Source organism: Rissa tridactyla, chromosome 2, assembly GCF_028500815.1.
Source record: "Rissa tridactyla isolate bRisTri1 chromosome 2, bRisTri1.patW.cur.20221130, whole genome shotgun sequence".
NCBI classification, from domain to species: Eukaryota; Metazoa; Chordata; class Aves; order Charadriiformes; family Laridae; genus Rissa; species Rissa tridactyla.
The window spans coordinates 67,045,216-67,071,133 of NC_071467.1; the positions used below are offsets into that span (position 1 = coordinate 67,045,216).

The 25,918-nt window shown below is 38.2% G+C and overlaps 1 protein-coding gene across 1 annotated transcript in view; it reads left to right on the forward strand.

Moving 5' to 3' along the window:
* The window catches only part of LOC128905824 (dynein axonemal heavy chain 5-like), a 168,395-nt gene that overhangs the window by 95,101 nt on the left and 47,376 nt on the right, over nucleotides 1-25,918 (forward strand). The window contains exons 53-62 of the mRNA XM_054192389.1: nucleotides 901-1,107; nucleotides 1,194-1,436; nucleotides 2,273-2,427; nucleotides 4,898-5,562; nucleotides 6,775-7,055; nucleotides 7,421-7,636; nucleotides 10,311-10,478; nucleotides 17,494-17,712; nucleotides 20,198-20,374; nucleotides 24,554-24,748. Of these exons, the coding sequence (XP_054048364.1) occupies nucleotides 901-1,107; nucleotides 1,194-1,436; nucleotides 2,273-2,427; nucleotides 4,898-5,562; nucleotides 6,775-7,055; nucleotides 7,421-7,636; nucleotides 10,311-10,478; nucleotides 17,494-17,712; nucleotides 20,198-20,374; nucleotides 24,554-24,748 (2,526 nt within the window). The remainder of the gene's footprint in view (nucleotides 1-900; nucleotides 1,108-1,193; nucleotides 1,437-2,272; nucleotides 2,428-4,897; nucleotides 5,563-6,774; nucleotides 7,056-7,420; nucleotides 7,637-10,310; nucleotides 10,479-17,493; nucleotides 17,713-20,197; nucleotides 20,375-24,553; nucleotides 24,749-25,918) is intronic.

Here is a 25,918-nt window from a genome sequence, read left to right on the forward strand (position 1 = left end):
AACAGATTGTAAAAGCATTTAACTGCAATTCCTAAGCAAATGTTGCTTTGAAATAGAAAATAAAATCTATGTGTAGAATGGATTTTGAGCAGTTAAGAGTAAAATAACAGCATAGAAATATGTGCCAAATTTGATCTTCTAATGAAAAAAGTGGAGGAGAATGGTGGAAAGATAGGGATAGGCAGGGATTTGATAAATGATATTTTCTAGTCCAAAAAAGGTTGGTCAGAATTTCCCAAACAACTCAACTGTAGACATAAACTTGGCTCACAGAGAAACAGAGAGAGTTCTAGTGAAACTATTGACCAGTCAGCTGTTGACCAGTGAATTCAACAGAAATGATGCTTATTACTGCTAATTAACTGCCTATAGAGAAAATACATCTTTTGCCAGAGAAAATACATCTTTTGCCAAGTTGTTATTTTTTTCAGATCATCTTTCCTTATTTTTCTGCTCTCTTTTCTTTGCTTTCCTTATCTACTTTTCTTTGTCCTCATGAACTTTTCCTCACACGTTCTTGGAAAGGACAAAAGAGAGTGAGAGAAATGATCTAGAAGAAAGGGCAGGAGCAACACCACAGGTTAAGCAATGCTGACATTTTTACTGTGGCCTTTAATGCCATCATTAACTAACCTGTCCTGGCTACCCTTCAGTCCATGTTCCTGGGACTTGAAAGATTCAAAGAAATTCATGTGAAATCTATGTGAAATTAAAGAGCTGGTCATTGCTACTGTCATTTCTTCATTTTTACCTTTACCTCTTAAATACCAACCATGTATTTCTGCTTTAATGCAATGTTGATTTTGAAGTTTGTGAAAATTACTATATTCATTTAATACTATATAGAAAATATATTTATGTGGTAGTTATTTGAATATAGCTTATGATGTTATTTTGTAGATGTTACCAACTCCAGCTAAATTTCATTACATCTTTAATTTACGAGACCTCAGTCGTATTTGGCAAGGAATACTTACAGTTACTTCTGAAGTCTGCCAGAGCATCAGTGTTTTGGTAGCCTTGTTCCAGCATGAGTGCAGACGTGTTATTGCAGACAGGTTCATCAGCCAGAGTGATAAAGACTGGTTTGAAGATACGATGAAAAAGGTAGGCAAATAAGTTCAAGTATTTGCCACAGAAAGAGGCCAATGAAATGTTTCATTACTAAAGTAATCCCTAATGTATTGTTGTAGATTGCTACTGCTGAACATGGTCAAAATCTATTTGAAGATGAATCCACAGATTTGTACTTTGTGGATTTCTTGCGTGATGTCCCAGAAGCTGCTGGAGATGAACCTGATGATGCAGAGTTGAAGGTTCCTAAAATTTATGAGCTTATCCCTTCTTTGGATTGTTTGGCTGAAAGATTACAGATGTTCATGCAACAGTACAATGAAACAATCAGAGGATCAAGGATGGATTTAGTATTTTTCAAGGTATTAGAACCTGTAATTACATTAATAGAAGAAATGCCCAGTCTCTTGCACTTACTGATACATAGATCTTGAATGTTTCTGTCAACTTATCTTGGAAATAGCTCAGAATGGCTAGCCCTGTATCCAGCAAGCCTTACAAATAAACTCTATAAAACTATGCTGCTGTCTCCCATCTGCCTTCACTCCCATAAATTATTCCATCTCTTTGCAGTTCCCAACTTTTCTTTCTCCTGTCTTGCATAATGCAAAGCATGACTCATTTGTTTCTACAGTGCACATTGTCAATGTCATGCGTTTCTGGAAGCTACCTCCTTCTCAAAGGTCTCTTGATGCATGATGCTTTCTTCAGCTTTAGACTGGGTGCTTTAACAGATTATTAGGGCATTTCAAATTACTTATATCTCTCTGATAAATACAGCAGTTGAATAAGAAATGTCTATAGCGTACTTGTATTTTACATTTGGCAGCCTATTTAGAGAGCCTGTAAATAGCTCAGCTCAAAAGGTTGGGGGAGGTTGTTAATCCACATCCTTTCTACTTTTCCTTCCATCCCCTAAGGGGCATGCCCTCAGCTCTGACGAGTACAAACACTGCATATGACGTTTCTTCATATGAGCTTGATACAAGGACATTTCTCTTGGGCTAGCCCTGACGCCAGTGAAGTCGGGGGAAAATCTCTTACTGATTTTGATGAGTACAGCACTGACTCTTTGGCATAAGCTCCACAGAAGGCATCTGGCTGTTGAGAAGCAATCACTCAGTAATGTGCTTCCAGATGAATATACATTATATCATTTTTACATCTTTTTGTCCTTCATTTTTTTCTCAATACACAGGATGCAATCATCCATTTGATTAAAATATCACGGATTATTCGTACTCCACAAGGAAATGCATTGTTGGTGGGTGTGGGTGGATCTGGAAAACAGAGTCTGACCAGACTAGCGTCATATATTGCTGGATATGAGACCTTTCAGATTACTTTAACAAGGTAACACAACACAGTGTACATAGACATTTGCTCCTTAATTTGCCATAGAAATGAATTGCTCACAATCAACTTGAAATGCAAACTTGTCAAACATTTTATCCCTCATTGTAAACTACATTTTCAATCAAAAGCACCCATATAAATGCACAGTCTATGGACGACAGATCCTGTGTCTTTGGTTTGGTGTCTTTATGCTATTGACAAGAAATCTGTGTTTCCTTCAGCATTTGAATCTGCAATGTACCCCATGAAATCCCACTAAAAATACCATTTTGCACAAAAGATAACATGGAATAATCTGCTGATGTACTCTGTATAGTGGGCAAATGCTGATGGGCAGGGGAAATAATAACTTTTTCTATAGATGCCTATGTACCCAGACTCTGTTATTACAACTGCTATTAATGACTTGATTGTAGGTAGTGCTGGAAGCTGGAATTCAATCATTTATAGAAATTTGAGGGGTGGGGGGGACACTTTTTGTCTTTTTTTTTTTTTTTTTTTTTTTAAAGTTAGAAGCCTATATTTTAAATTCCATTTACTTGGTTTCTTTTCAGAGGGAGAAGGAGTTGGGGGAAGACAAGTAGAGAAAGCGTACAAGCACAAGAGTGCTTCTTTTCTCTGTCTTTATTCTCTGGATGTTGTTTTGAAACTGTCCCTGTCATTCCTGACAAAAGGACTGGAAGAGATCTCTCCAAGGCTTGGTCAGCGTTGCCACCTAATTGTCTGGAAGGCATTCTATATAAGCCTTCCTGAAGTGACTGGGAGTAACCACTGCTTTTCACCTGTTTCTCTTTTGACATAGGGCTTACAGGGGTGAGCACTGAGGGCTGGCAGTGTGTATTTCACCCTGCAAACTACTCGGTACGCTGAGAAATCTTCCTTAGAGAGATATATCAGGCCTTTGAACAATGTCATGAGGTTTCTGATGAAAGAGCAAGAAAGACATATCTTGGTCTCTTTTGTGTCCCAGAAGCAGAAGGAAGGAACAGTGGGAACAAAAATAAAAGGGAAAGAAGAAAGAGTAGAGTCACAGAACAGAGTCCCTAGACTTGCAGGATTCAAAATGCATTGATAAGGCAAATAAATGTCTCTGTCACTTAGGAGGTGTTCATTTGCTGAAGCTAACTGGAGGTGGGCCAAAAGAAGGTAGCTGAAAGTGTGTATTTACAAAACAGATAGTCATCTTTTGTAATTTGCCACAGGAGGCTGTGGAAGAAGACAAAATCAGCAAGCTCATAAAAGAATACCGAAGGGAAAAGATGGACATACCTTCTAATATTCCTAATACAATGGCTATGAATATGGAGGGGGGAAGAAAGAAATGAGCAGCGAAGAGTGAATGTTGGCTCATGTTTTCTCTCTAAGTAGCATTTCCCATTGCCAGTGTTGAGTATTGAGCTAGATGGCCTTCTATTCTGACTCAATAGACAAATTCTTATGGTTTTATGAGAATACCACAAATCACTGTAATAACTGTAGATGACCCATGCAAACTGAAGATGTAGGTTTCTTTTACAAGTTCTGCAGTGCATCCAATAGGGGTATCTATAGACCAGTGGTAAGATGGAGCTGGGGAAGAACAGGGATACTTTCTGTGTGGCAAATTTAATAGAAAAATTGAGTAGTGTTTTCAAATACTGAAGAATGGGTCACGTGTGTATTGCAAGTATTACTTATGACTTTGAAGAGACTCTTGAAAATAAGAAACTCATTTCAAAGAAAACAGGTTCCTAATTTCAGCTTTAATTGGCTAAGAACATAATGGGCACAATCTGACATTTTATTAACCTTACTTTACTTCATTTTATATTGCATAATCTGAAATCTATAGTTGAATTTGTCTTGACTTCATTTGAATCTTACTTGTGTGCACCAGCCATAAGAGTGGTAATGAAAGAACCAGTCATGGTCTCAATTTGCAGCAGAGTTGATCAGCCCAAGTGATAATGTTCAAACAGGATTTACGGGGCTTGATTTCAGTTAAACCGAATAAGACGATAAAAACCTCAGTCTTGGTTATTCTTGTCTCTTAATGATTCCCTTTAACCTGCTCTCAATATCTTTGAAAGATAATCCAGCTGTATTTACGTATGGTGACAGGTATCAGAACCTACTTGACAACTTAATCCAACTGTATTAACCTACAATTCTAATAGTTTACGTCTGCAGACTGTAGGGATGCAAAGCAGCATGATAATTACCTTAGACATAGTATTGCTTTTACCATCTTTTTTTCCAGCACGTTATTCTGTTTATTTCACCTCCTTTCCGTGATTTGTAGTACAGATTATTCACTTTGGGAAAATGTTTAAGAGAAGAACACCCCCAAAAAATGAAACCAGGAAATGTACTATTAATTTCTTATGTAGTTCTTTTCTTCCCTTAAGGAAGCTGAGCCAGATGACAGATACTTCCTAAACTGGTCTGTGATTTTTTTTTCTCTTTCTTTAATTCTTTTCTATCCCAGAACATATGCCACCAATAACCTTTTGGATGATCTGAAAATCTTGTACCGCACTGCTGGGCAAAAAGGAAAGGGCATTATCTTTATATTCACAGACAATGAAATCAGAGATGAATCTTTTCTTGAGTACATGAACAATGTTTTGGCTTCAGGTGAAGTTTCAAATCTTTTTGCACGAGATGAAATAGGTGAAATCACACAAGACCTGATACCAGCAATGAAGAAGGAGTACCCAAGGCGTACTCCCACTGGTGAAAATCTTTATAATTACTTTCTTGCTCGAGTTCGTACTAACCTGCATGTGGTTCTTTGTTTTTCTCCTGTTGGGGAAAAATTCAGAACTCGTGCGCTCAAATTTCCAGGTCTGATTTCAGGCTGTACCGTGGACTGGTTCCAGCGCTGGCCCAAAGATGCTCTTGTAGCGGTTGCACAGCATTTTTTAGTTTCCTACCATATTGAGTGCACAGATGAAGTGAAGCAAAGTGTTGTTAACACCATGGGAACATTTCAAGATATTGTAGCTGAAAAATGTGTTGAATACTTTGAACGATATAGGCGAAGAACATTTGTGACTCCAAAATCTTACCTGTCCTTCATTGGAGGCTACAAAGCTATTTACAAAGAAAAGTTTGCCTATGTTGGAAGTTTGTCTGAGCGCATGAGAACAGGTACTGTAAAATCTGTTTGTTTGTTTGTTTGTTTTTTGGTTTTGTGTGTTTCATTTGTTTGTTTTTAAAAAGGTAAGAAGAATCTGAGCAAAAGAATGTAGAAGTATAGATTCTTAGACATCTAGAGATTTAGTTTATTTAAATTGTGAGTAAATTCAAATTGTGAGCATGAGCTCACTTTCATTTGGAAGCAGACTCCTACGTTTTCAACTGTGTTGTGTGTGTTTACAAAATATATGGAGGTTTTGTTTCAATTAACTTTGTGAATGTTGCAGATTGCTGATGAGATTTGGAAATAGTATTAGTTAGCAGTTAAAATTCCTGAAACTCCTGCTTTGTATGCATGCCAAGGAACTTCTGAGATCCTAGTTTTCACATTTAAACATACTAGAAGTAAATATGAGGGAAGGTAAATAAATGTTCAGATTGAGTCATTCTGAAGAATCTTTTAAAGAAATAGTTATGTGCCAAATGTAAAATTTCCAAAATATCGCACTGCACGAGGTCATACACTGTAAACAATTAGTTTCTGAACCTGAATGGTGTTTGGAAGTGAATGTGAACTTAAACGGTTTCTTCTCCCTTTGTCACCAATTGTAGAACTGAGCTATGTACACATACCTCCATAGGCAGAGGGCGTCTGGCTGCCTGGAAGGAACATATGTGCTTTTTTTTGATGGTTAGAAAGATTTACACGATGCTTTTACATTTACATGCATGCATTTATATATAAGGATTTTTATACTTACAACTTTTCTAGGTGATTTCAGCCTAGTCTCCTTGTGTCTTCATTTACATTGCTCAGGATGGCAGGTTCCTCCTCTTTGTTTTGTACAGAGAGTACAGCCTAGTACTTCTTATGGTCTCATAGTATTCTGAAATTGCACACTTAATTCGTAAGAGTGCCATTCACAATACTAATGCTTTTCGATATGTGTGTTTAATCTTTAGTGTCCCTCTCATATATAAGAATATAAGCAAGTGATCAAGTGACAGATTCTGAAGACTCTTACCCATATAAAAAAAAAAAGAAAAGAAAAATTAAATAGCAAATGGATATTACCCCTGCTAAATTTTGGTGTTCAACAAATGGGATCACTCACTGGGGTTCCTAAATACGAATCTGAGTGACTTATTTTAAGTATCCAGATTGCTTCACTGAGGTTCCTCAATAGGTATTCCTGTTGCTAAAATGGAATTTGTTCAACGCAGGTCTTGCAAAACTGATGGAAGCTGAGGATTCAGTAAATCAGCTCTCCAAAGAGTTGGTGATGAAGGAGAAAGATTTGGCTGTAGCTTCAAAAAAAGCTGATGAAGTTTTACTGGAAGTAACTATGAAAGCCCAAGCTGCTGAAAAAGTGAAAATGCAGGTGCAAAAGGTAAAAGACAAGGCTCAGGCCATTGTGGATGATATTGCCATTGATAAAGCAGCAGCAGAAGAGAAGCTTGAAGCTGCAAGACCTGCACTGGAGGAGGCTGAGGCAGCCCTGCAGGTCAGAACCAAAGATATTGTGAACATGCATGTAGTTAATGATCATTATTTGTAATAATATGGCTTATGCTTCTGACTTAAAAAAAATAATATTGAAGGGACTAGCACTGACTTGTTAATCCTTGTAGAAAAAACCCTGAAAATTGAGGCAGTGCAGAGGTAAGATGGGCAGTACCTCCTTTACTGTTGGGTAAGAAAGCAGCCATTGAGTGGTACTACCTTTATGGACTTTCTGCAGTACTGCTTCTGAGTGACCTGCAAAACTGCAGCAATTGCATTGCATACACAGTCCTCCCAAAAAATGTCTATCTCTACCATCAAGTGGTTGCTTAAATAAATGGTTTATTTTCTTTTTTAATTTTTCAGACAATAAAACCTTCTGACATTGCAACTGTTAGAAAACTGGGTAAACCTCCTCACTTGATCATGAGAATTATGGATTGTGTACTACTTTTATTCCAAAGAAAAATAGACTCAGTAACACCTGATCAAGAACGCCCATCTGTGAAGCCGTCATGGACTGAGGCTCTAAAGCTAATGAATAATTCAGGATTTCTTAGCATGTTGCTTACTTTCCAGAAGGTAAGAAGTTAATAGTGGCACTATTAGTACCCTATAACTACCTTATGAAATCACGTGAAAATGTCTTTTACCTTTAAAGGTATTTTGAAACAGATGAGGTTTTTGTGTACCTATAGCTCTGGATACCTTCATGACTGTGTTCCGCTCCTTTTTCATGGTTCATCATTTCAGTGATCTTTCTCCTGGGCCACAGAGTTTTCACGGCAGACACAAGTATCCCAAGCACTAGATCAAATCTGGAGAAACTTAGTGTTATTTTTATTCAGGCAGCTCCCGCTTCTCAGTAGGAATTTGCCTTAAAAGGACTTGCTGTTGATTTTTCAAATGGCTCACCATCTCCAGCGCTACCAGGCCTGTTTGCATATAAAGCGCTCTAGAACTCTGTCTCCAGAATTATTTGGTGGGGAACTAGGAGAAAATACAGAAGAAAACGAGCATCCTGTCAGGAAAAATACTGAGATATTTGGGAACTTTGGGGGTTCTTTCACTAGAAAAGTAGTGAAATACAGAATGAACTGAGAACCTTAGTATCGACTGTAAGAAAAATAAGCAAACACAGGTTTCTATTTGTCCGGACAGAAACTTGTCCCATTTACAGCAATATTCACTGAACTGTGAGACAAGGGAAATTTTTCTGCAGGGAAGAGAAGAAAGCTGTCACAGCTGGACCAGAAAAACAGCTAGGGTGGAATATGGAATGGCAGAATCATGGCCCAACTTTAAAATCCAGAAAACCAAGCCAGTTTTGGTAAAACCTGGGTTTTCTGCAATGTTGCAGAACATACTCTTTCATTTGTGCACTGATTTTTTAATCTGCTTCAGCTGTGCACTTTGCTGATGACTTTTCTAAGTTACTGGAGTGTTTTTGTTGTGCAGATGGGGCTTGAAACCGTGGTTCCCACTATCCCCAGGAGCCATTTCTCCCAGTGAGCCGTATTGACAAGGCACCACGTGGAAACTCGCACTGCCTGTGTAGGCAGCCTGTTCCTGGGGCTGTCAATCAGGTCACTTTCCCAAGTGCTATCTTCACTAAACAGAAAGAGGAAATTAGTTTAAAGATAATGGGGACTAATTATGCACTCCTTCTTTCTAAGCTATGCACTTGCTTCTCTCTAATGAGGATTCCAGTTTGGGCACTTATTAATAGTGTATGTGTTCCTGCTGGTAGTTTGCAACACATTTAACTTTACTCAGAGGAGTGAGAGCAACCTCTGTGGGACTGAGTTCTTGCAGGAAATGATACTGAGGAATGTGGTGAAGAGCACTAGGAATGTGGTGAAGAGGTACTTCACATGCTGTTCTGCCTCATTTCTTGTTTCCAAGATTAAGTATATGTGAGAAGAAAGCTCATCGTGTCTGGAGTTCTGAGTAGACTACACTGCTTGTTTGTGAGATTTTTGTTCTTTCCTAATTTTTTTAGGCAAGGAAGATCAGTGGATTAAATAGTTCCTTGGGTTTAAAATTCATTACTTAGAAGGAAAAGCATAACATTTTTCAAGCTCTTGAACAGAGACTTAGGACACTGCTGATTGATTGGTCTTTGCTTCACCTTTGCCTGCTTCCTAGCTCATAATTTTGAGTAGGAGAATGAAAAAGTCAAAATGTTTGTCCAGCCCTATTTTACATTTTAGCAAATGCTCATAGTCAAAACATCACCATGTCTGATCTTAGGAAAAGTATAATGAATGTCTTTGTTATTATAGTAGCTAGGGATCAGGCAAGTACAAGACAGTCAGCTATGCAGAAAAGCAGGAAACGGGTATATTGCTTGACTATGAACGAAGGATGATTTTTAGATGCATTAAAAGAAAGGCATTGATATATGGCCAAAAAAAAGGAAGACTCTTAATGCCTCTATTGTTAGGTAACCATTGTTACCCTGTATAAGCTCTTCTACTTTATACATGGCTTAAGGAGATGAATTCCATTTTCTTATGACACTTACATAATTATAGATTAACCACCATCATCAAAGATCTGGCTTTTCATGTTCTCAACAGATTGGCTAGGGTGGAAAAAATCTGAGATTAGAATAATGAAGTGAACAGCTGAAAAAAATCGCTTTTACAATTAGGGAAAAGGGTGAGCTTCAGTGAAGTGAAGTCAGTGCCTTGCAGTTTGACCTTTTTCCTTCGTAAAGCTGCGTGTTTGACTCCCTTAACTGTGTTCACACTGGTTCCTGTCTGATGCCATGGTGAGCTTGCTCAGAGAACCAGCCTAGAAGAAAACTGATCACTAGTTTGCTGAATTAGATTTCTGTCATATTAGCTTCCAAACTAGCTCACCGAGCATTGGTGATGATATTAAAAGTGGGGCAAGAACATTTGGTTGAAGGGGAGAGGAAAGAACGTACAGTGCTGTAGCAGGAGTAACTTAGATCAGCTTAAGTTGTCATGGAGCTACGAATACAAGTAATGTCTGTAAATCTTACGGGTCAAATAGGGATATTAAATGCAAACTCAAGTCAATCTGTTGCAATAGGAGTTATTTTTGCTTGAGTTCACAAAACACAACTCATCTGTCCTTTATAAGAGTGAAAGACAACAGTGGTGTTTTGTTCGTTTCTTCTGTAAGAAGTGGTAGCACCATGTTTTTTAAAAGAAAAATGTTTCTGCGAAGCAGTCTTTATTCTAAAATCCATTTCAAAAAATAATTTTTCCTTTTCATTGCCTAGGACTCAATTACAGGAGAAACTGTGGATCTTTTAGAGCCTTATTTGGATATGGAGGATTATAATCTTGAGACTGCTAAAAAAGTGTGTGGAAATGTAGCAGGTCTTTGTTCGTGGACACAAGCAATGGCTTACTTCTATGGTATTAATAAAGAAGTTCTTCCTCTTAAGGTATTTCATATTACTTATTTTATTTTTTCTGAGGGATGGCTGTAGTTGAGTGGAAAAAAAGTTGTGTTATTTTGGCTAAAAAAGATCACGAGTTACAAGAGATTCTTGCTTACTCACATCCAGTCATGAAGTCAAGCACACAGAGGTTAAATATATCCTGGCAATTTTTTCCCCTTACATGACTACTCTGTGGTACAGTTGTTACTTGTGTGAATGGATTCAGTTTTCAACAGGAGCCTTAACGCACAGGTTCTTTATAGAGCCTGGCTATCTGCAAGGGGGAGATACTGATACTGTCTCTGCTCTTGGACGTGGTGCCAGGCACTATGGTTTCCAGAAAACTTCTCCTCAGTCCTACTGGCCTGGGAAGGAGCGTACTCATTGTGATCTTGGCAGAATCTGGGAGAGGAGAGACCATTCTTGGCACTGAAGTATTCTTTAATGAATTTAGCTGGAATTCAGATCTCTCAAACTTTGCAGTGTAAAACTGCTACATGTGAGTGTATATATAGTAAAGTAAGTAGTCTCCTGGCATAGAATTCTGTTGTAACATTGAACAACAGTAGAAATAGATCAGCTACCATTGTCTGTATTCCTACAGACACCTTTATTGTCTTGGAAATGCTTCATTTATAAGCATATTGAAAAAAAAAAGGACTTTGAATATTTATATAGTGATTTATAATCACTGCATCTACAGGGGATCTTATGGCTCTTTTCTGAAGAAATACATTAATTCAGTTATGCTTCCACTGCACTTATGTTCAGTCTCCTATTGTATAAGCCACTGTTATCAATGGTATATTCAAAACTCTTGGCATATTCTTTTAGTATGTCTAGGCAGATCTGATGCAAATTTGTTAAAAGCATGATATTTTTGATTCAAGTAACCGATAGAGAAGACTATATTTCTGTGATATATAAGTAGCAATTCCCTTTTCAAATAATGGGATGTTCGCTAATGAAAATAGAATTTGAAATGTGGCTATTGAGAGCTATAAAAGAGAGCAGGACCTAGAGGAAATAGTGGCTTTATATGCAGATGCAACTCTGAAAGCTGCAAAAGTGCTCTTGCGGTTTCTATTTGAATATATATGACTTAAGGCTACATATAAATTTAACTTTATATTCAAGTATTTACATTCCTGTAAAAAGCCGAGCATGCATTTAGTGGAAAAATGATGCCTATTGTCATGTATAGCAACAGTCACAAATATTTTAAAACTGAAGATGACAGAGGGAGGAAGTGTTTAAAGTATGCAGGAGATATTGCAGGAAGCGCTGGAGTGATGCTAAGAAAATAATTGAAAATAAATGTAAAATTAAACTGTGTATAGTGCTAGCATAGGCTAAATCATCCAGTGCTCAAAGCCGTTTTACTGAATGAATTGATCAAGCTGCTTTATCCTATCTGCTGTTCTAGAAGATCAACCCCCTTCAACACCTGCAAAATACATCCAATATATTTTTAAATTGCATCTTAACTCTTAACTGAGACTCAGTGCCTCATTTATCTTAAATGTGACAACTTGTGAAAACTAATTAATGGTTACTTATATTTTATTAAATATAGGGTGCAAAAATTAACTCATTCCTAAAACTGGATACCTACATTCTTTAGATGTATGGCCTGGAGCCTAAGGGTCATTAGTTAGAATCAAACACAGAAAGTATAACCAGATGTTGCCTGCAAATACAATGCTTATCATACCGTGGTCACCATGTGTGTGCTACTTTCCTATAAACTTTCAGCACAACCATGAGCTGTTCCTCTCTAGCTTGTTACCTACTAAACAAGCCTGCTGGATTAACCTGATAATCCTGAAACACCATCTGCTATTTATCCATTAGTTGAACAATGTAACAGCAGAACGAAGAAGGCCTGGCTTCTGCTGTGATTCTGTTGGCCTCCTTTTAAAATACTGTGTACAGGGGTATAATTTTGCTTAGAGATATCTCCAGTAATTTTAATTAAGTTCTCCTTAGGCTGTTATGATCATCAAGGGAAGTTTGTCTACAGTTTATAAATTCTGTTTGATATTGAGGATTCTCGCTCTCAAACTCAGTTTTAAATATGAGACTTTATTGCCTTTTCTGCTTTCACTTGCCACCATGCTGAACTAAAAACCACAGCAGGCAATAAGAAGAAATCTTGCACCTGAGGAAGAGGTAACAGTCAAGGAATGTCAAAATTTAATGGTCATCTATTTAAATAGGCGTATCCTTGTCGAGGTAATGCCCACTGGGCAGGAAAACAAGCATTCAACTCTGAATTCAAGGCCCACAATAACTGTGGAAAGAAAGCATATACCCTGGGGATTGAAGGGGAGGATTAGATCACCTAACACAGATTGAAGTCAGGACATGTAACTGAATGGAAGACATGGAGAATCTTTCAGTAGCTAGTAGAGGCTGTGAAAAGCAGATAAGAGGCGTGATCTCTGTGCCTTTCAAAGGTTGTTTTAATTCCAAAGAATGGTCAGTGTTAGCAAAGAAATTGAGGCCAATATTTTATTAATGTCACTCTGCATGGATCTCTTTGCACGAGTACATATATATATATATGTGTATGCTTGTGGATCCTGTGCCCGGGACAGAATTGAAGCAAAGGGCAAAGGTGGTCACACAGCACATCCACAGACGTTCATGAGCAGAGTTACAGTGTCCAAGTACAAGAAGCCTTCTGGCCTGTTCCAGCAGTAGTGAGTGCTCCATTGGACTGTAAGAGCAGTGAACGTGGAAAGCTAAAACAAGAGAGATGCTAAGAAAGCTCCAAATCTTCCTTATCTGTGGTGAACTATAAAGTTTCAGCTGCCTTTTTTTTTCTTTTTTCTTATGGGTTCTCCTACTTATAGTAACATTTCCTGAATTTACTGAGCAACAGCTGGTCTTCAGAGTGATTTGTGGTTGGTCTGGGCATTCCATTCAAGAGCGGGGATAGTATTAAATGGTGTGAGTTTTTTTAATGGAGAAGGCATTTTTATTTAAATGCCTTCTTGAATCAGGGCCAGATATACTTGCTGCTCTGCAAAATTGAGTTTGCAATGAATCAACGAGAAACTTATGGCTATGTCAATACTAATAAATTAAACAGTGCTAGGGAATTTTTCTAGACACTGGAAAGTGATCATCTGCACTGTTAAATTGGTAGAATGATCCCTAGTCTGAATTGGTATTGGCCAAGCAGCATTTTCTCAGCAATCTCTGGGCACCTTTCAGGTACTAGCTTGGTCCAAAGGCCATTTCCACGAGGCTGTTTGCACGCAGCTGTACTGTTTTAGAGGCTGGGAGAGCTTAACGTGAGCTGCTTTATGCTAGTTAACCTCAGTGCCAGAGAAGGGTCCCAGGCATGTTTAATTTAATAGTATAGCTCTGGACTATAATGATGTGTTTATTTGTCCGGGTTTTATGTGGAAAGCAAAAAGCTTAAAAGGGGCAGGATCATCTCACCACCTGCTATGAAGTCCTCTCTGAGGGCATCTCAGAAGAAGGCAAAACAGCTACCTAACAATTTAATCTGTGGCCCTTGTTAGCACAGGTACCATCTCTGTACTTGCCCCATGCAGACAGATGCAGAGAGCCGGTAGAGGCCCTGGCTGCAACAGATGTTGAGAGGATTGTCTGTGTGGTTCCCCACAATGCCAATGGCAAGAAAAGGCTGAAGCTGCTGCTGTCACACGAACCCAGGCATGTTCTAGCGTAGCCCCGTCTCCGGGAGCGCAGATAAGAGTGTGGATCTCATGTCTTGAATCGTCATGATTCATTCACATAAAATCCATTTATTCAGGCTTTCACACTGCATCCAACTGGAACAAATTGTGAATCCTTGCTTTGCTGCGTGACTCAGAGGGATGAAATGGAGGGTGTGAAACTTGTTCACATAGCAATGCCACTAAAATTAGAAAGGCCACAGTGGTTCTTTGTGGTTGGGAGACACATTTCCTTCCCGCCTGTAATTGGCTGGAAATCTTTCTGTGAAGCTGCGTGCGACTGTAATAGCCTTCTTGTGCACAAGAGTCTCCTTGGCAGCAGAACTTGCCTCCTGCTCTCATGGCAAAGCTCTGCACAGAAAGCTGCCAGCCAACCTGCCAGTGATGTCAATACAAAAGCAGTGTTTGTACCCATGTAACTTTGAAAAATGGAGTTGTAAAGAAAGACAGGGAGAGAGCAAATAGTGATGATTTCAAAGGGTAATCTGAAACAAGTAGTCTTTCTGCCTTTGGGAATCACGTAGGTTGGTCATCCTGGTATGTTAGCAGTCAATTCTTGTGCAGCCAACGATTATTCATCACATATGATTAAACAGCCTACAAATCAAACTAATACCAAAATGTATAACTACTTATTTATGATTACCCTAAAATTGGCTGAAAACTTTGGTTGAATTTTCTGTGAAATAATTTCTTATTATAAGTCATCTTCTAGAGGTCCCATAAACTCTTGTGCAAATAATTTTGGGGTTTTTTTTCATTTAAAGTACAAAATATTTTTTCTTTGTACTCATCTGAAATATTTTTTCTTTGTCCCTACATCTTCAAAGCTGATAGCCTTTTAAAAACTTTTAAGAACTAGGAAGTCTGTTTTATTGGTCTTTTGCACTTTTCTGGTTAGTTTATTGCTGCACCGAGGTTTGTTTTTCATATTTACAAGGCATCGTTGCTCATATGTATCGAGGATTCACATGGCCACTCTTTTCCATTGAGGTTCACATCCTGCTGTGATAAATGTCAAGGTGAAATATGATTTCACACAGACAGGTGCAAGTTCTTTGTTGTTCCGGCTGTTCTTCCCAGCTCTCCACAGATCTTGTTTTCCCTGTTTGACTTCACTATTTGTCAGCTGGGGGTGAAACAATATGTCATCATTTTGTTTTACTCCCATTTTTAGCCCTCACAGAGTTTAAGGATAAGAGGATGCTCTGCAGTGGGGAAGGGGTGGCGAGGGTGAGGCAGGAGACAGAGGTCTGATACAGGGCTCTTTCTGAATCTCAGTAAGAAAGGCCTGACAACAGATGGCTTAATAAGGCAAGTGCTTTAATAAGAGGGTATAATAAGAGGAGTTTATAATAGCTTGAATGTCCAAAAGAGAGAATTTTCTCTCCATGGACAGGATCTACTCTGTGCAGCGTGCCATGGGGAAACCTATCCAGGCTCTGTCTGATGCTGCATGAATGTGTGGTGCTCAGCACCTGAAAGGACGTAAAATGTACTCACAATCTATGTTCCGCTTCTTATTATGGATCTTTTTAAAGCAGTTACCTTATTAAGCCATTTGTTCTCAGGCCTTTCTTATTAAGATCCAGAATAGCCCTGCACTCTCTCTCTCTTTCCTCACCTCTCCCCCGCTGCAGGACACAATAACATTGCGTCACCTACTCAAAACTTCTTACTGTTTAAACTTTTCCTGGTAGTCCAGGATTCACTAAAAAATAACAGCAGTCATTCTGAAATCTGCTTAGTCTTAACAAGACTCACTGATTTAACAGCGTTGATCTTGAGGAGATGCTGTTTAATGTGATGAAATTCTTTACCATGAGGGTGGTGAGGCACTGGCACAGGTTGCCCAGGGAAGCTGTGGATGCCCCATCCCTGGAAGTGTTCAAGGCCAGGTTGGATGGGGCTTTGAGCAGCCTGGTCTAGCGGGAGGTGTCCCTGCCCAGGGCAGGGGGTTGGAACTAGGTGATCTTTAAGGTCCCTTCCAAGCGGAACCATTCTGTGATTCTGTGTGCTCTTTGATAAACGGTGGAGTAAAAATATTTCAGCATTCTTATGAGATGGAAATTATATGAGCAGCCATTTCACTGGCTTATCTCTGTTGTAAAATATTTGTATATCTCCAGGATCTGTCAAAAAACACAGTGGCTACAGTAAATGAATTTTCTGCTGACAGTGCTATTCTCTGGATGTGTAACTCTAAAGAAGTGCTAATGTGTTGATTAGTACGTACATGCTTCTCTGATTCCCTGCTCAGAGACCTGTCTTTTGAAATCCACCAGACTTTGTGCTGTATTTTTTATCATGCCTAGATCTCAAAATACGATCTTGGAACCTCTATTCTTTTTTTGTTTTCTCCTATGCAAAGCAAGAAGAATTTGCTGATTTTAGCATACTTTGATCAGAATTAAATCTATATTTTTAGTTAAGATATGATGTAAAAACCCAAGCCATAGTTATACTGTTTGCTGAGAGTCATCACAGAGATTCCTTGTACTGTTACTCTTCTGGTGTGATGTGAGTGTCAAGTTTCATATTTGTATTATGACAATTTTCACAGATTTTTGGTTTCCATTTTCATAACTCTTATAGCAGAAAAAATAGAAGTAAGATACATGATATTAAAAAAGTGTTTTAAATATTCAGAGTAAATGGAAGCAACCTTCATCTGTAAGTGTGAATTTCATAAGAACTTTGTCAATCTCTAATCCTTTTAAACATGTATTTGGAAACAGGTTCTGAATTCACAGAATACTTTTTTTTTACCCCTGTTAGGAATATACAAATTAAGAGGCCAGATTTAAATGACTAGCAACTCATCATTCAAATTTACATAGAGATGTGAGAAAAGTCTCTAGAGTTGTAGTTTCCAGAGGAGTAAAAAATTGCTATATTTTTATTGTGGAACTATGTGATGGGAGTAGTTTCTATTACAATTATTATTATTAATTTTCTTTTGCACTGAGAATAAATTGCAGAAAACATTGTATGGATTGCCTCATATATCTAGTATACAGCTGTTTCAAGTGTATTGTGATTTCAAGTCATTGATCATTGTATAATCAATAGATCATTCTGAAAATATTATTAAAACATTTTAAGATTGCATTGAATAACTTTAATGCTATGCTTGTGTTCCAGTTTTAGGTTGAAAAGTAATAAAGGAAAAAAAATGCAGTCATCTTAAACATTTATTATTTTAAAAGGTACCCAATACAGTACAATATGTGCTATTAAATAAACGTCATTTGCTCTTGCCAAATAATAAGTATTAACTGCTCTTTACTTTTAAATGTTTGTAGGCAAATTTAGCCTTGCAAGAGGGAAGACTTGCAGCTGCCCAAATAGAGCTGAATAATGCACAAATTCAGCTGGATGAGAAGCAAATGGAACTGGATCAAGTACAAGCCATGTATGATACTGCTATGAAAGAGAAGCAGGCCTTACTTGATGATGCTGAGGCATGCAGAAGGAAGATGAACAACGCCACAGCTCTGATTGAAGGATTAGGTGGAGAAAAGGTAGTAGCACATATGAGTAGGTTTCCAGAACAAAGTAGGTTCTCAGTTTTGAGAATACTCCATAATGATCATTAGTAGAGCTCAAGAAATTCAAGGCATGATAACATCTCGATATCATATGACACTTTATTTTAGTTATATGTACGGTTTTTGCTTGAACTGAATGTATCTAACAAAGTAAAATTCTTCTGTATGAAGATTTATGTCATATCATACTGCTTGTATTGGGATAAAGTTCAGATTTAAAGCCAAGGAGACAAATTCCTTTTAGCTTTATTAAGAAGAGGAATTAGGCTTAACCTAAATAATTGCCCTAAAATATTTATAATAAGGATTACTCTCTTTTTCTCACCAAGTATACAAGAATAGGAATTTGAAGCTTGACTAATTTCATGAATTATATTTGAAGTTCAGATTTCTGTTGAAGCCTTTTACAGAATTATGGGCTAATCATTATCTTCTAAACTGAGCTTGAAACCTTTCCTCTGCAGATTTTTCTGGCTTCAGCCTGAAGGTTTCCTGAGGAAGCAGGATACTCTTTTTTCTCATCTGATTGATTGTTTGCCTTGATGATTCCTTGGTTGATTTCTCACAGCGTCAAAATTGATGAGAGTTTTGACTTCAACCATTGTGTCCTGTGAGGCCAGGACCTTAGCATTTGTTTGCATAGCTGCACTTTAAAATTTATCAGTCAAAAATGTTAGATGCTTTATCGTATTTTTCAGTGAATTTCTAAATTTAAGGGCAGCACCAAAATAGGAAGTTACAGTGCCTTATTGTGGGTTTTCTGCAGCCTTGTGCTATGAGGTCTTATAAAAGCTGTTATTCCATTCTACTTTTGAAAATTCAGACGAAAAAATAAAAGACTATATATGGCACTTGGAGCCTTGGGCAAAACTGACACGGCGTTAAATGTGTATTTGCTAAATTTAAAAATGTAGGTCTAGACCAAGATTGCATGCAGAGTGATTGGAAGGGAACAGAAATCTGCAGAGGAAGCAATAAGTAAACCTCAGAAATAATATTCAGAAAATCACAGAATCATGGAATAATTGAGATTGGAAGGGGCCTCTGGAGATCATCTAACCCAAACCCCCCTGCTCAAAACAAGGTCAAATAGAGCAGGTTGCTCAGGGCATTGTCCAGTTGGGTTTTGAATATCTCCAAAGATGGAAACTCCACAATCTCTCTTGGCAACCTATTCCAGTCCTTGACCACTCTCACTGTAAAAAAGTTTTTCTGTGTTTAATTGGAATTTCTTGTATTTTAATTTGTGCCCTTGCCCCTTGTCATTTCACTGGGTACCACTGAAAAGAGTCTGGCACTGTCATCTTTACACCCTCCCATCAGGTACTTGTGCACATTGATAAAATTCCTCCTGAGCTGTCTGTTCTCAAGGCTAAACAATCTCAATTCTCTCAGCCAAGGCTGCCCCCACCCTTTACATCCCTGACCAGTTATTTCTTGTTTGCAAGTCGGAGGTTCAGCAAACTGCCTTCACTCATTAGATCCTCAGTTATGTGTGCTAAGAATTTTTGGTCAGTGCACTCCTTAAAACCTCCTGGATTGCTCGTGTCTTCCTGTGTTGTCCCTCCAGAAGATATCAGAGTGGTTAAAATCCCCCATGTAGACCAGGTCCTGTGAATGTGAGGTTTCTTCCCATTTTCTGAAAATGACCTCATCTACTTCTTCCTGATCACATTGTCCGTAACAGACACACACAGCATCATCCGTGTTGGTCTGCCCTCTAACCCTAGCCAGTACACTCGCAACTGGTTCATTGTCCATCCGGAGTCTCAGATGCAGAGCTCCATGCATCTGCTCTGTCACATAAAAGAAAACTCCCTTCCTCACCTTCCCAGCCTGTCCTTCCTAACAAGCCTGTATACACCTGCTGCAGTGCTCCAGTTGTGGAAGCCTACCCACCACGTCCCCATGATCCCCATGAGATCATGACTCTGCAACCATATGCAGACCTCTGATTCCTCATTTGTTCTCCATGCTGTGCACATTAGTGTACAAGCACTTTAGAGAAGTGCCCAGCTGTGCTATTTCCCAGAAACAGTATGAGAGCTATCCCCATTGTTCTGTCTGGTAGGCATTTCTTTGCGTATGTGGATATGCTTGGGGTGGTCCTCCATTAGCCCTGTTTTAATGATTACAAGGTCCCTACTGTTTATATCATCCCATGTATTTTGTTTGCCAACCCTGTCCTCCACTTCCTCACATGATTATTGGTCATCCTCTCCCTCCCACTTTCCTTCTTTGAAGGAGACAAGCTGGGCCAGCTTGTTGTCAAAGATGCTTTTTCTACACTTAGTCAAGTGGTTGCAATGTCTTCCAAGTAAAATTCTACTTCTGAGAAGAATGATTTAAAGCCAAAAATACTCCTGGCTCGAAGAACAATTATTTACCAGTTAAGTTAGATCTTCGTGTTAGTTTTGTGCCTGCCTAATCTAACCTCTTTATAATATTTTACATACAGCTTCGTTGGACAGCAAGCAGCAAAAACTTTCAAAATCAAATTATTAATTTAGTGGGGAATGTTCTTCTGGCCACTGGATTTCTCTCTTACTCTGGACCTTTCAATCAGGAGTACAGGAATTTGCTGCTCCAGTTGTGGAAGAAAGAGATGGACAACAGTAAGATTCCATACAGTAATGTAAGTGTTTGCGCTCTGTCCTGATCTTTGTCTTGCAGAGAAATAACGTTCAGAGCATTCCGTTCCAGAAAAGTACATAATTGGAAGATTATTTACAGGCTGTCACATTCCATCAAATTATTAATAAGTAAAAAATCTGAGCACTTGATAACTGAGGATCTAAAAACATGTGTTTATACTTTATAAACATGTGTTATATACTTTATACTGTCACGCATTGCAAGATTGGTATATAGGCTATCGCTCTGGCAAATCTGAGGGAGGTGCTGTCTGAAGTCAGCTGCCCTGGGAGGAAGTTGCATAATATGGAAAATAAAGTAAAATTTACCAGCGTAGAATAGATTTACCTTATCATAAGTGATTGCATCAGGTAGTCACAGTTTTCCCCCATAGTTGGTGCTTTTTTGCAAATGCCATGTTGTGTCCATAATTTCAGTCATAAAGTCAAGCTAATCAGCCACATCAAAGTAAAATATGCATATTGAAGAAAACACCAGTTATAACTGTCTCCTTCAACATTTTAAGTTATCCCCTTACAAGGAATAACTGGGAATATGTGGTTGAGAACACCACCCCACAACTAGTACTCCTGTGCCCCTGTAGTTTTCCAGGCAGTCTTTGAAGCAGCAGCTCCCAAGTTAGCCCCACAGGATGGCACAGAGGTGGGGAGATTGCTCTGCGGCTTCTGGGTTGGGTGGGAGTTATGCCCCAACTAAATTCCAGGGACCCAGCAAGATTTACCTTGTTTCCACTTTTACCACCTACAGTCCCATGTACTGCTGCTGAAAATCTGCTCTCTCTCTAGATATTCACTTTTCACTCTGAACTGTAAATGTAGAATATAAAGGGTGAATTTGAATGAAAGGTTTTTCATATATTTTGTATTTATGACATTGCATCATAAATTATTTAGCCTACTGTTCTTAATATATTAAATTTTGAACACAACAACCTAGGAATAAAAATCTCCATTATTTTCATTTAGGATTACTTAAGTACAACTTTTTAATAATATAAATTGGCTAGAAAATATCTGTAAAATGGAACTAAACAGAATTTCCTTTTCAAAGCTTCGCAATTTTATTCTTAGTGTAGCTTGATTAACATAAAAATACTTTTACACCCAATTATAGAAAAGACCATTGCACATTTTGAACCAGGAAATATCCCCTCTGCACCTCCATGTATTATCAGTTAATACCCTCCTGTCCTACCCTCTACTGTGTACCCACACCATGTAATTTAGTTTAGTTTGGAGAGTCTTGTTGAAATGATCAGGTTAAACAAAACCTGGATTTTGTGAAGCTTGGGGTACACCGTTTCAGCTTGCTCCAGTCTAAGCTTTTAAATCCATGTACATTTGTCACCAGTGAGGCTGTTCTCAGTGAGTCTGACATTACAGCTTCTCCTCAAATGGCCCAGTCTGTGCAGGCAGAGGTGGCCTAAAATGCAGCTTCAGTTGCCTACTTCATCGTATACTACCTTTATTAAAGTGAGCAACATGCATGCTGTGACTATGGTACGGCGCAGGTTCCCTTACATGAGTCTTGTTCTTTCCTTTTACCACTGTCTGCCTCAGGAGAGATGGACCTGGCAGCTGTTCCAGGGCACAGGCTTTGCTTGTAGCCAGCGGCAGCCTTGTTCCTATTCCATAACTTTTAGGATGTCTGTCTAATATTCTTCCTTGTACCTTGAAGACATTTTCATGCTGAAGGCAGAATTCAGGCCATAATAATCAAAACTGTCTTTCTGAATAATCTGTCCATGTTGCCTTCCACTTGGTTTTGTGAATACTTGCGTACATTTTCTCCATCAGTAAAGGCTGAAGAAATAGTTCAGGGAGTCTCTCTTACTCTCAGTACAGGAGTGGAGGCATTAAGCCCAAATGGCTCCTGTCCTCAGTGTCCAAGCTTTCGACAGAACAGGTGCTGCTGGAAAGTGCCGGGAGCAGGTGAACAACCTGTGTACAGCGGTGGCTGTGCCATTGAGAAGCAGTTAAAGGTAGATTAGTATCCTTGCCGCATCTTCTTTTCAGGTTCTTGGGGGATTTGACACTCAAAACCTATATTAGGGAGACCTCTTTGCCATGAGAGGTTTGTCATCTCATAGAAGTTAATTTTGAATCTTTTTTTGTGCTAGGTGGTGCATAACGCTTCTTGTAAGAGTGATTAACCTTGACCTGACAGAGTGAACCTCACAGCCCAGCCCATTTTATGCTATGACTTAAAAAGATGAATGATTCTGACTTGCCCAGCAGAGCTCTTTGAAAGCTCCTGATGATAAGCAATATGTAAGACCAAGATGGATTTGTTAATAAAGTACCAGTAGCAGTACGGTCTCAGGCAAGATTCTTCACCCATGTGCTATGGGAGTTATCATACATAGATTCATCCCAGGGAGGCCCCAGGAGTGCAAAATATTCTTAAAAGCTACTTACCTTGGGGAATATCTGTCAAGATTCTTACCATTTAAGGATAAGAACTTGGATGTATAATGTCCTTAGAAAGCAAGACATAAAGAACTAAAATTCTGCCTCTACAAAGATGTTCTGACCACATTACTACTCAGCTGCATCCTTCAAATTTTGAGGAATATTTTTTTGATTGTTTCTGTGTTGCCTTTTTTTTTTTCGTATGGACAGATAAGACACAGAATGCTGTAATTAACGAGTTTCAAACCATAATTACCATTCTGTTTAGATAGCTGCTGTTAAAGACAGGATTATGGTTTTAATGATAGTGTATGGAAGAGAGTTTTAATTTTTTCCAGTGAATTAAGTACTTACAAAAGGCAGCATATGGGCTTCTCTTGATACTTCACACCACAGGAAAGAAAGCAGCTTTGCAGTTCAAGCAAAAGGCTTGACATCTGCCTTACTTTGTCACAGACTAACTGGCTGTGGGTGTATGAGTCATTTAGGCATAACAATTTAAATAGAGCTGTTAAAAATTATCTTATCTATCATCTGTGTAGTTAGGCACTTAAAGTAGCTAAGTTTGAGAGTTGCGTAGTGACTGATACTTCCTGCTGCAGTAAGAAAAAATTCAAAGCTGTTTAGACCCTACTCATCTGCTTACGGAGCTAAGTGCAATTTTAGGTTCCAATTGCTAAAAATTTTGGCTATTAAGTGCTTTACTGTCCTTTTCACAAATGGAAAAGTGCTTTACTGTCCTTTTCACAAATGGAAATTGGATTCCTGAAGTTTCTCTGTCTTCTGAGAATGGCTTGTGTTGCTTCATTCAGATTCTTCAATAATCCGAGTAGTAAAAAAATCAAAGGGGTAAAAAGTCTTTTGAGTTTTGCAACCACTGGTATCACTAACGCTCATGATTGTATCACTTCCCACAGTATTTGAAATTTTGCTTTAGGCTTCAGATGCCGAGTTATGTGATTTTTGCAGGAATCACAGGCTTTTTGTTTCTTTTTAAACATGTTGTTTGTAGAGAAAGCTTACAAATAGGAATTCTTGAGTGAAAAATATAAGGAGCAAATAAAAAAAAACACCTTCAGTTTTATTCTTTTTAAACTCACATCATTATTAAGCTACTTTTCTGATTTGGAGAGCTTGGTTTGTGATTTTAAGCACTGTTTTCTTCACATACACATACTTGAGAGGCCAGTCACTGTTAATAATGAATAAAATAAAGCAGGTTAGTTGACATGTGCAAATCAAACTTCTGGAGAATAGATGAGCTGGGAAGAGTTCTGACCATAGCAACAATAACTTTCCGTGATAGTTCATGGTTATTGATCCATAGCACATCTCCTCCTTCTTTGAGTCTCTTACAAGCCATCCTATATGTATATACACACTTGGAGGGCACTTTACAACTTTACAGCAGGAGCAAGCTTTTGTGACCAAGACGACCCTTCCTCTTGAGCTAGCAAGAAAAGAGTTTGCCAATATCAAAATCAGCTTGTCATTAGACATTGAACTGGCTTCAGAGTTTCTCTGACACTCTTTGATGGACATGAAAGCCTCAACAGAATTCACTTTCATTATTGCTCAACTTCAGTGATTTAGGCACTGAACTTTAAAGAAAGGAAACAATAAACAATAACTAATAAATACATTTTATCCTGCATTATGATCAGAATAAGAAGAAAAACTTTCCATTAAACATTTTAGTATATCACCTGTAACTGGTACTGATTTTATAATTACATATTTTCTATTAGGACCTGAACCTTACAGGTATGCTTGTTGACAATGCTACAGTGGGTGAATGGAACCTCCAGGGTCTTCCGAACGATGACCTTTCAATTCAGAATGGCATCATTGTCACAAAAGCATCTAGATATCCTTTGCTGATTGATCCACAAGGTCAAGGAAAGATATGGATTAAAAATAAGGAAAAGAATAACGGACTCCAGGTAAACAGTTCATTTAATATTTTTTTATGTGTGTGTCATTTCACATCATAGTAAGCAATGCAAACTATTTTTTCTGCCGTTATAATTTGGCCATATGTAATTTAAATCTGATGTTTATTGTATATAGTTAGGCAGAATTTAAAACAAGACTGACGCAAAATCTGTGACCTATCTGTATCAGGGTGAAATAGCTTGTACTGCTTTGCCATTTCACAGTTTCAAGAGCAAATTGGAATTGTATGTTATGCCATATGTATTTTTATGATGAATCTTTTAATTGCTTGTCATAGAGAAAGAGAAATGTAGAGGGAAGTAACTGACTTGCAAAATTAAGACCAGCAGGATCAGGCAGTTGGTGCTGCATGGCAATAATCTTTCAGGGTAAGCATTTTAAGAAGAAAATAGGGAAAAGAGAAAAGGCAGGAAATGGAAATAGAATCATGGCCTGAGGTAGAATGGAAATCTAGTGATTGTTGAGGTGTATCAAACACAAAGCCCAAATTTAGGCTGCGTCTATGCATGTGATAAAAATATTTATTGCTTAATTTATTCACCTTCTTACTTTCTGTCTAACAGTGCATTCTGTTTGGGATCTGTGTCTTCTATTTAATTCAAAACCTTCTTTTATTCCCCTTCTAAGCAGCCTGCCCTCCATGCTTTGTTACACCAATAGTGATAAGATGGGTTATGATAAAGATCTAAACACATGGTATATTTTCAGGCCAGATCAAGCATGATACTAAAGAGTTAGTTGTTAATAAATGGAGTCTATCCTACATCTGTAGATTATCACATGAATACCATGGTATACTATCTTGACTCAAAATGAGAGTGATGGATAAGAAAAAGAAACTGAGAATGAAGGTAAGGATGCTGACATCCAGAGAGCTGATGACATCATGGCAATGTCATTAGCTAAATCCTTAGCCTTCTGGAGCTTGACATAGATCTGTATTTCCTAGCACTGTTAAGAAAGGCCGAACATTCAATCCCCCACCAAATCCAGTTTCTGGTAAGTTGAATGTGCTTAAAAAATGGTGCGGAAACACAACTAGAAATGACAACTATTGACTGAGAAGAGACAGAAGAATAATTTACAACATTCAAAGATCTTGGAAAAATGGATGCCTTTGTTAAAAATATGATGAAAAGCTCTCCTAAAACAGTTGT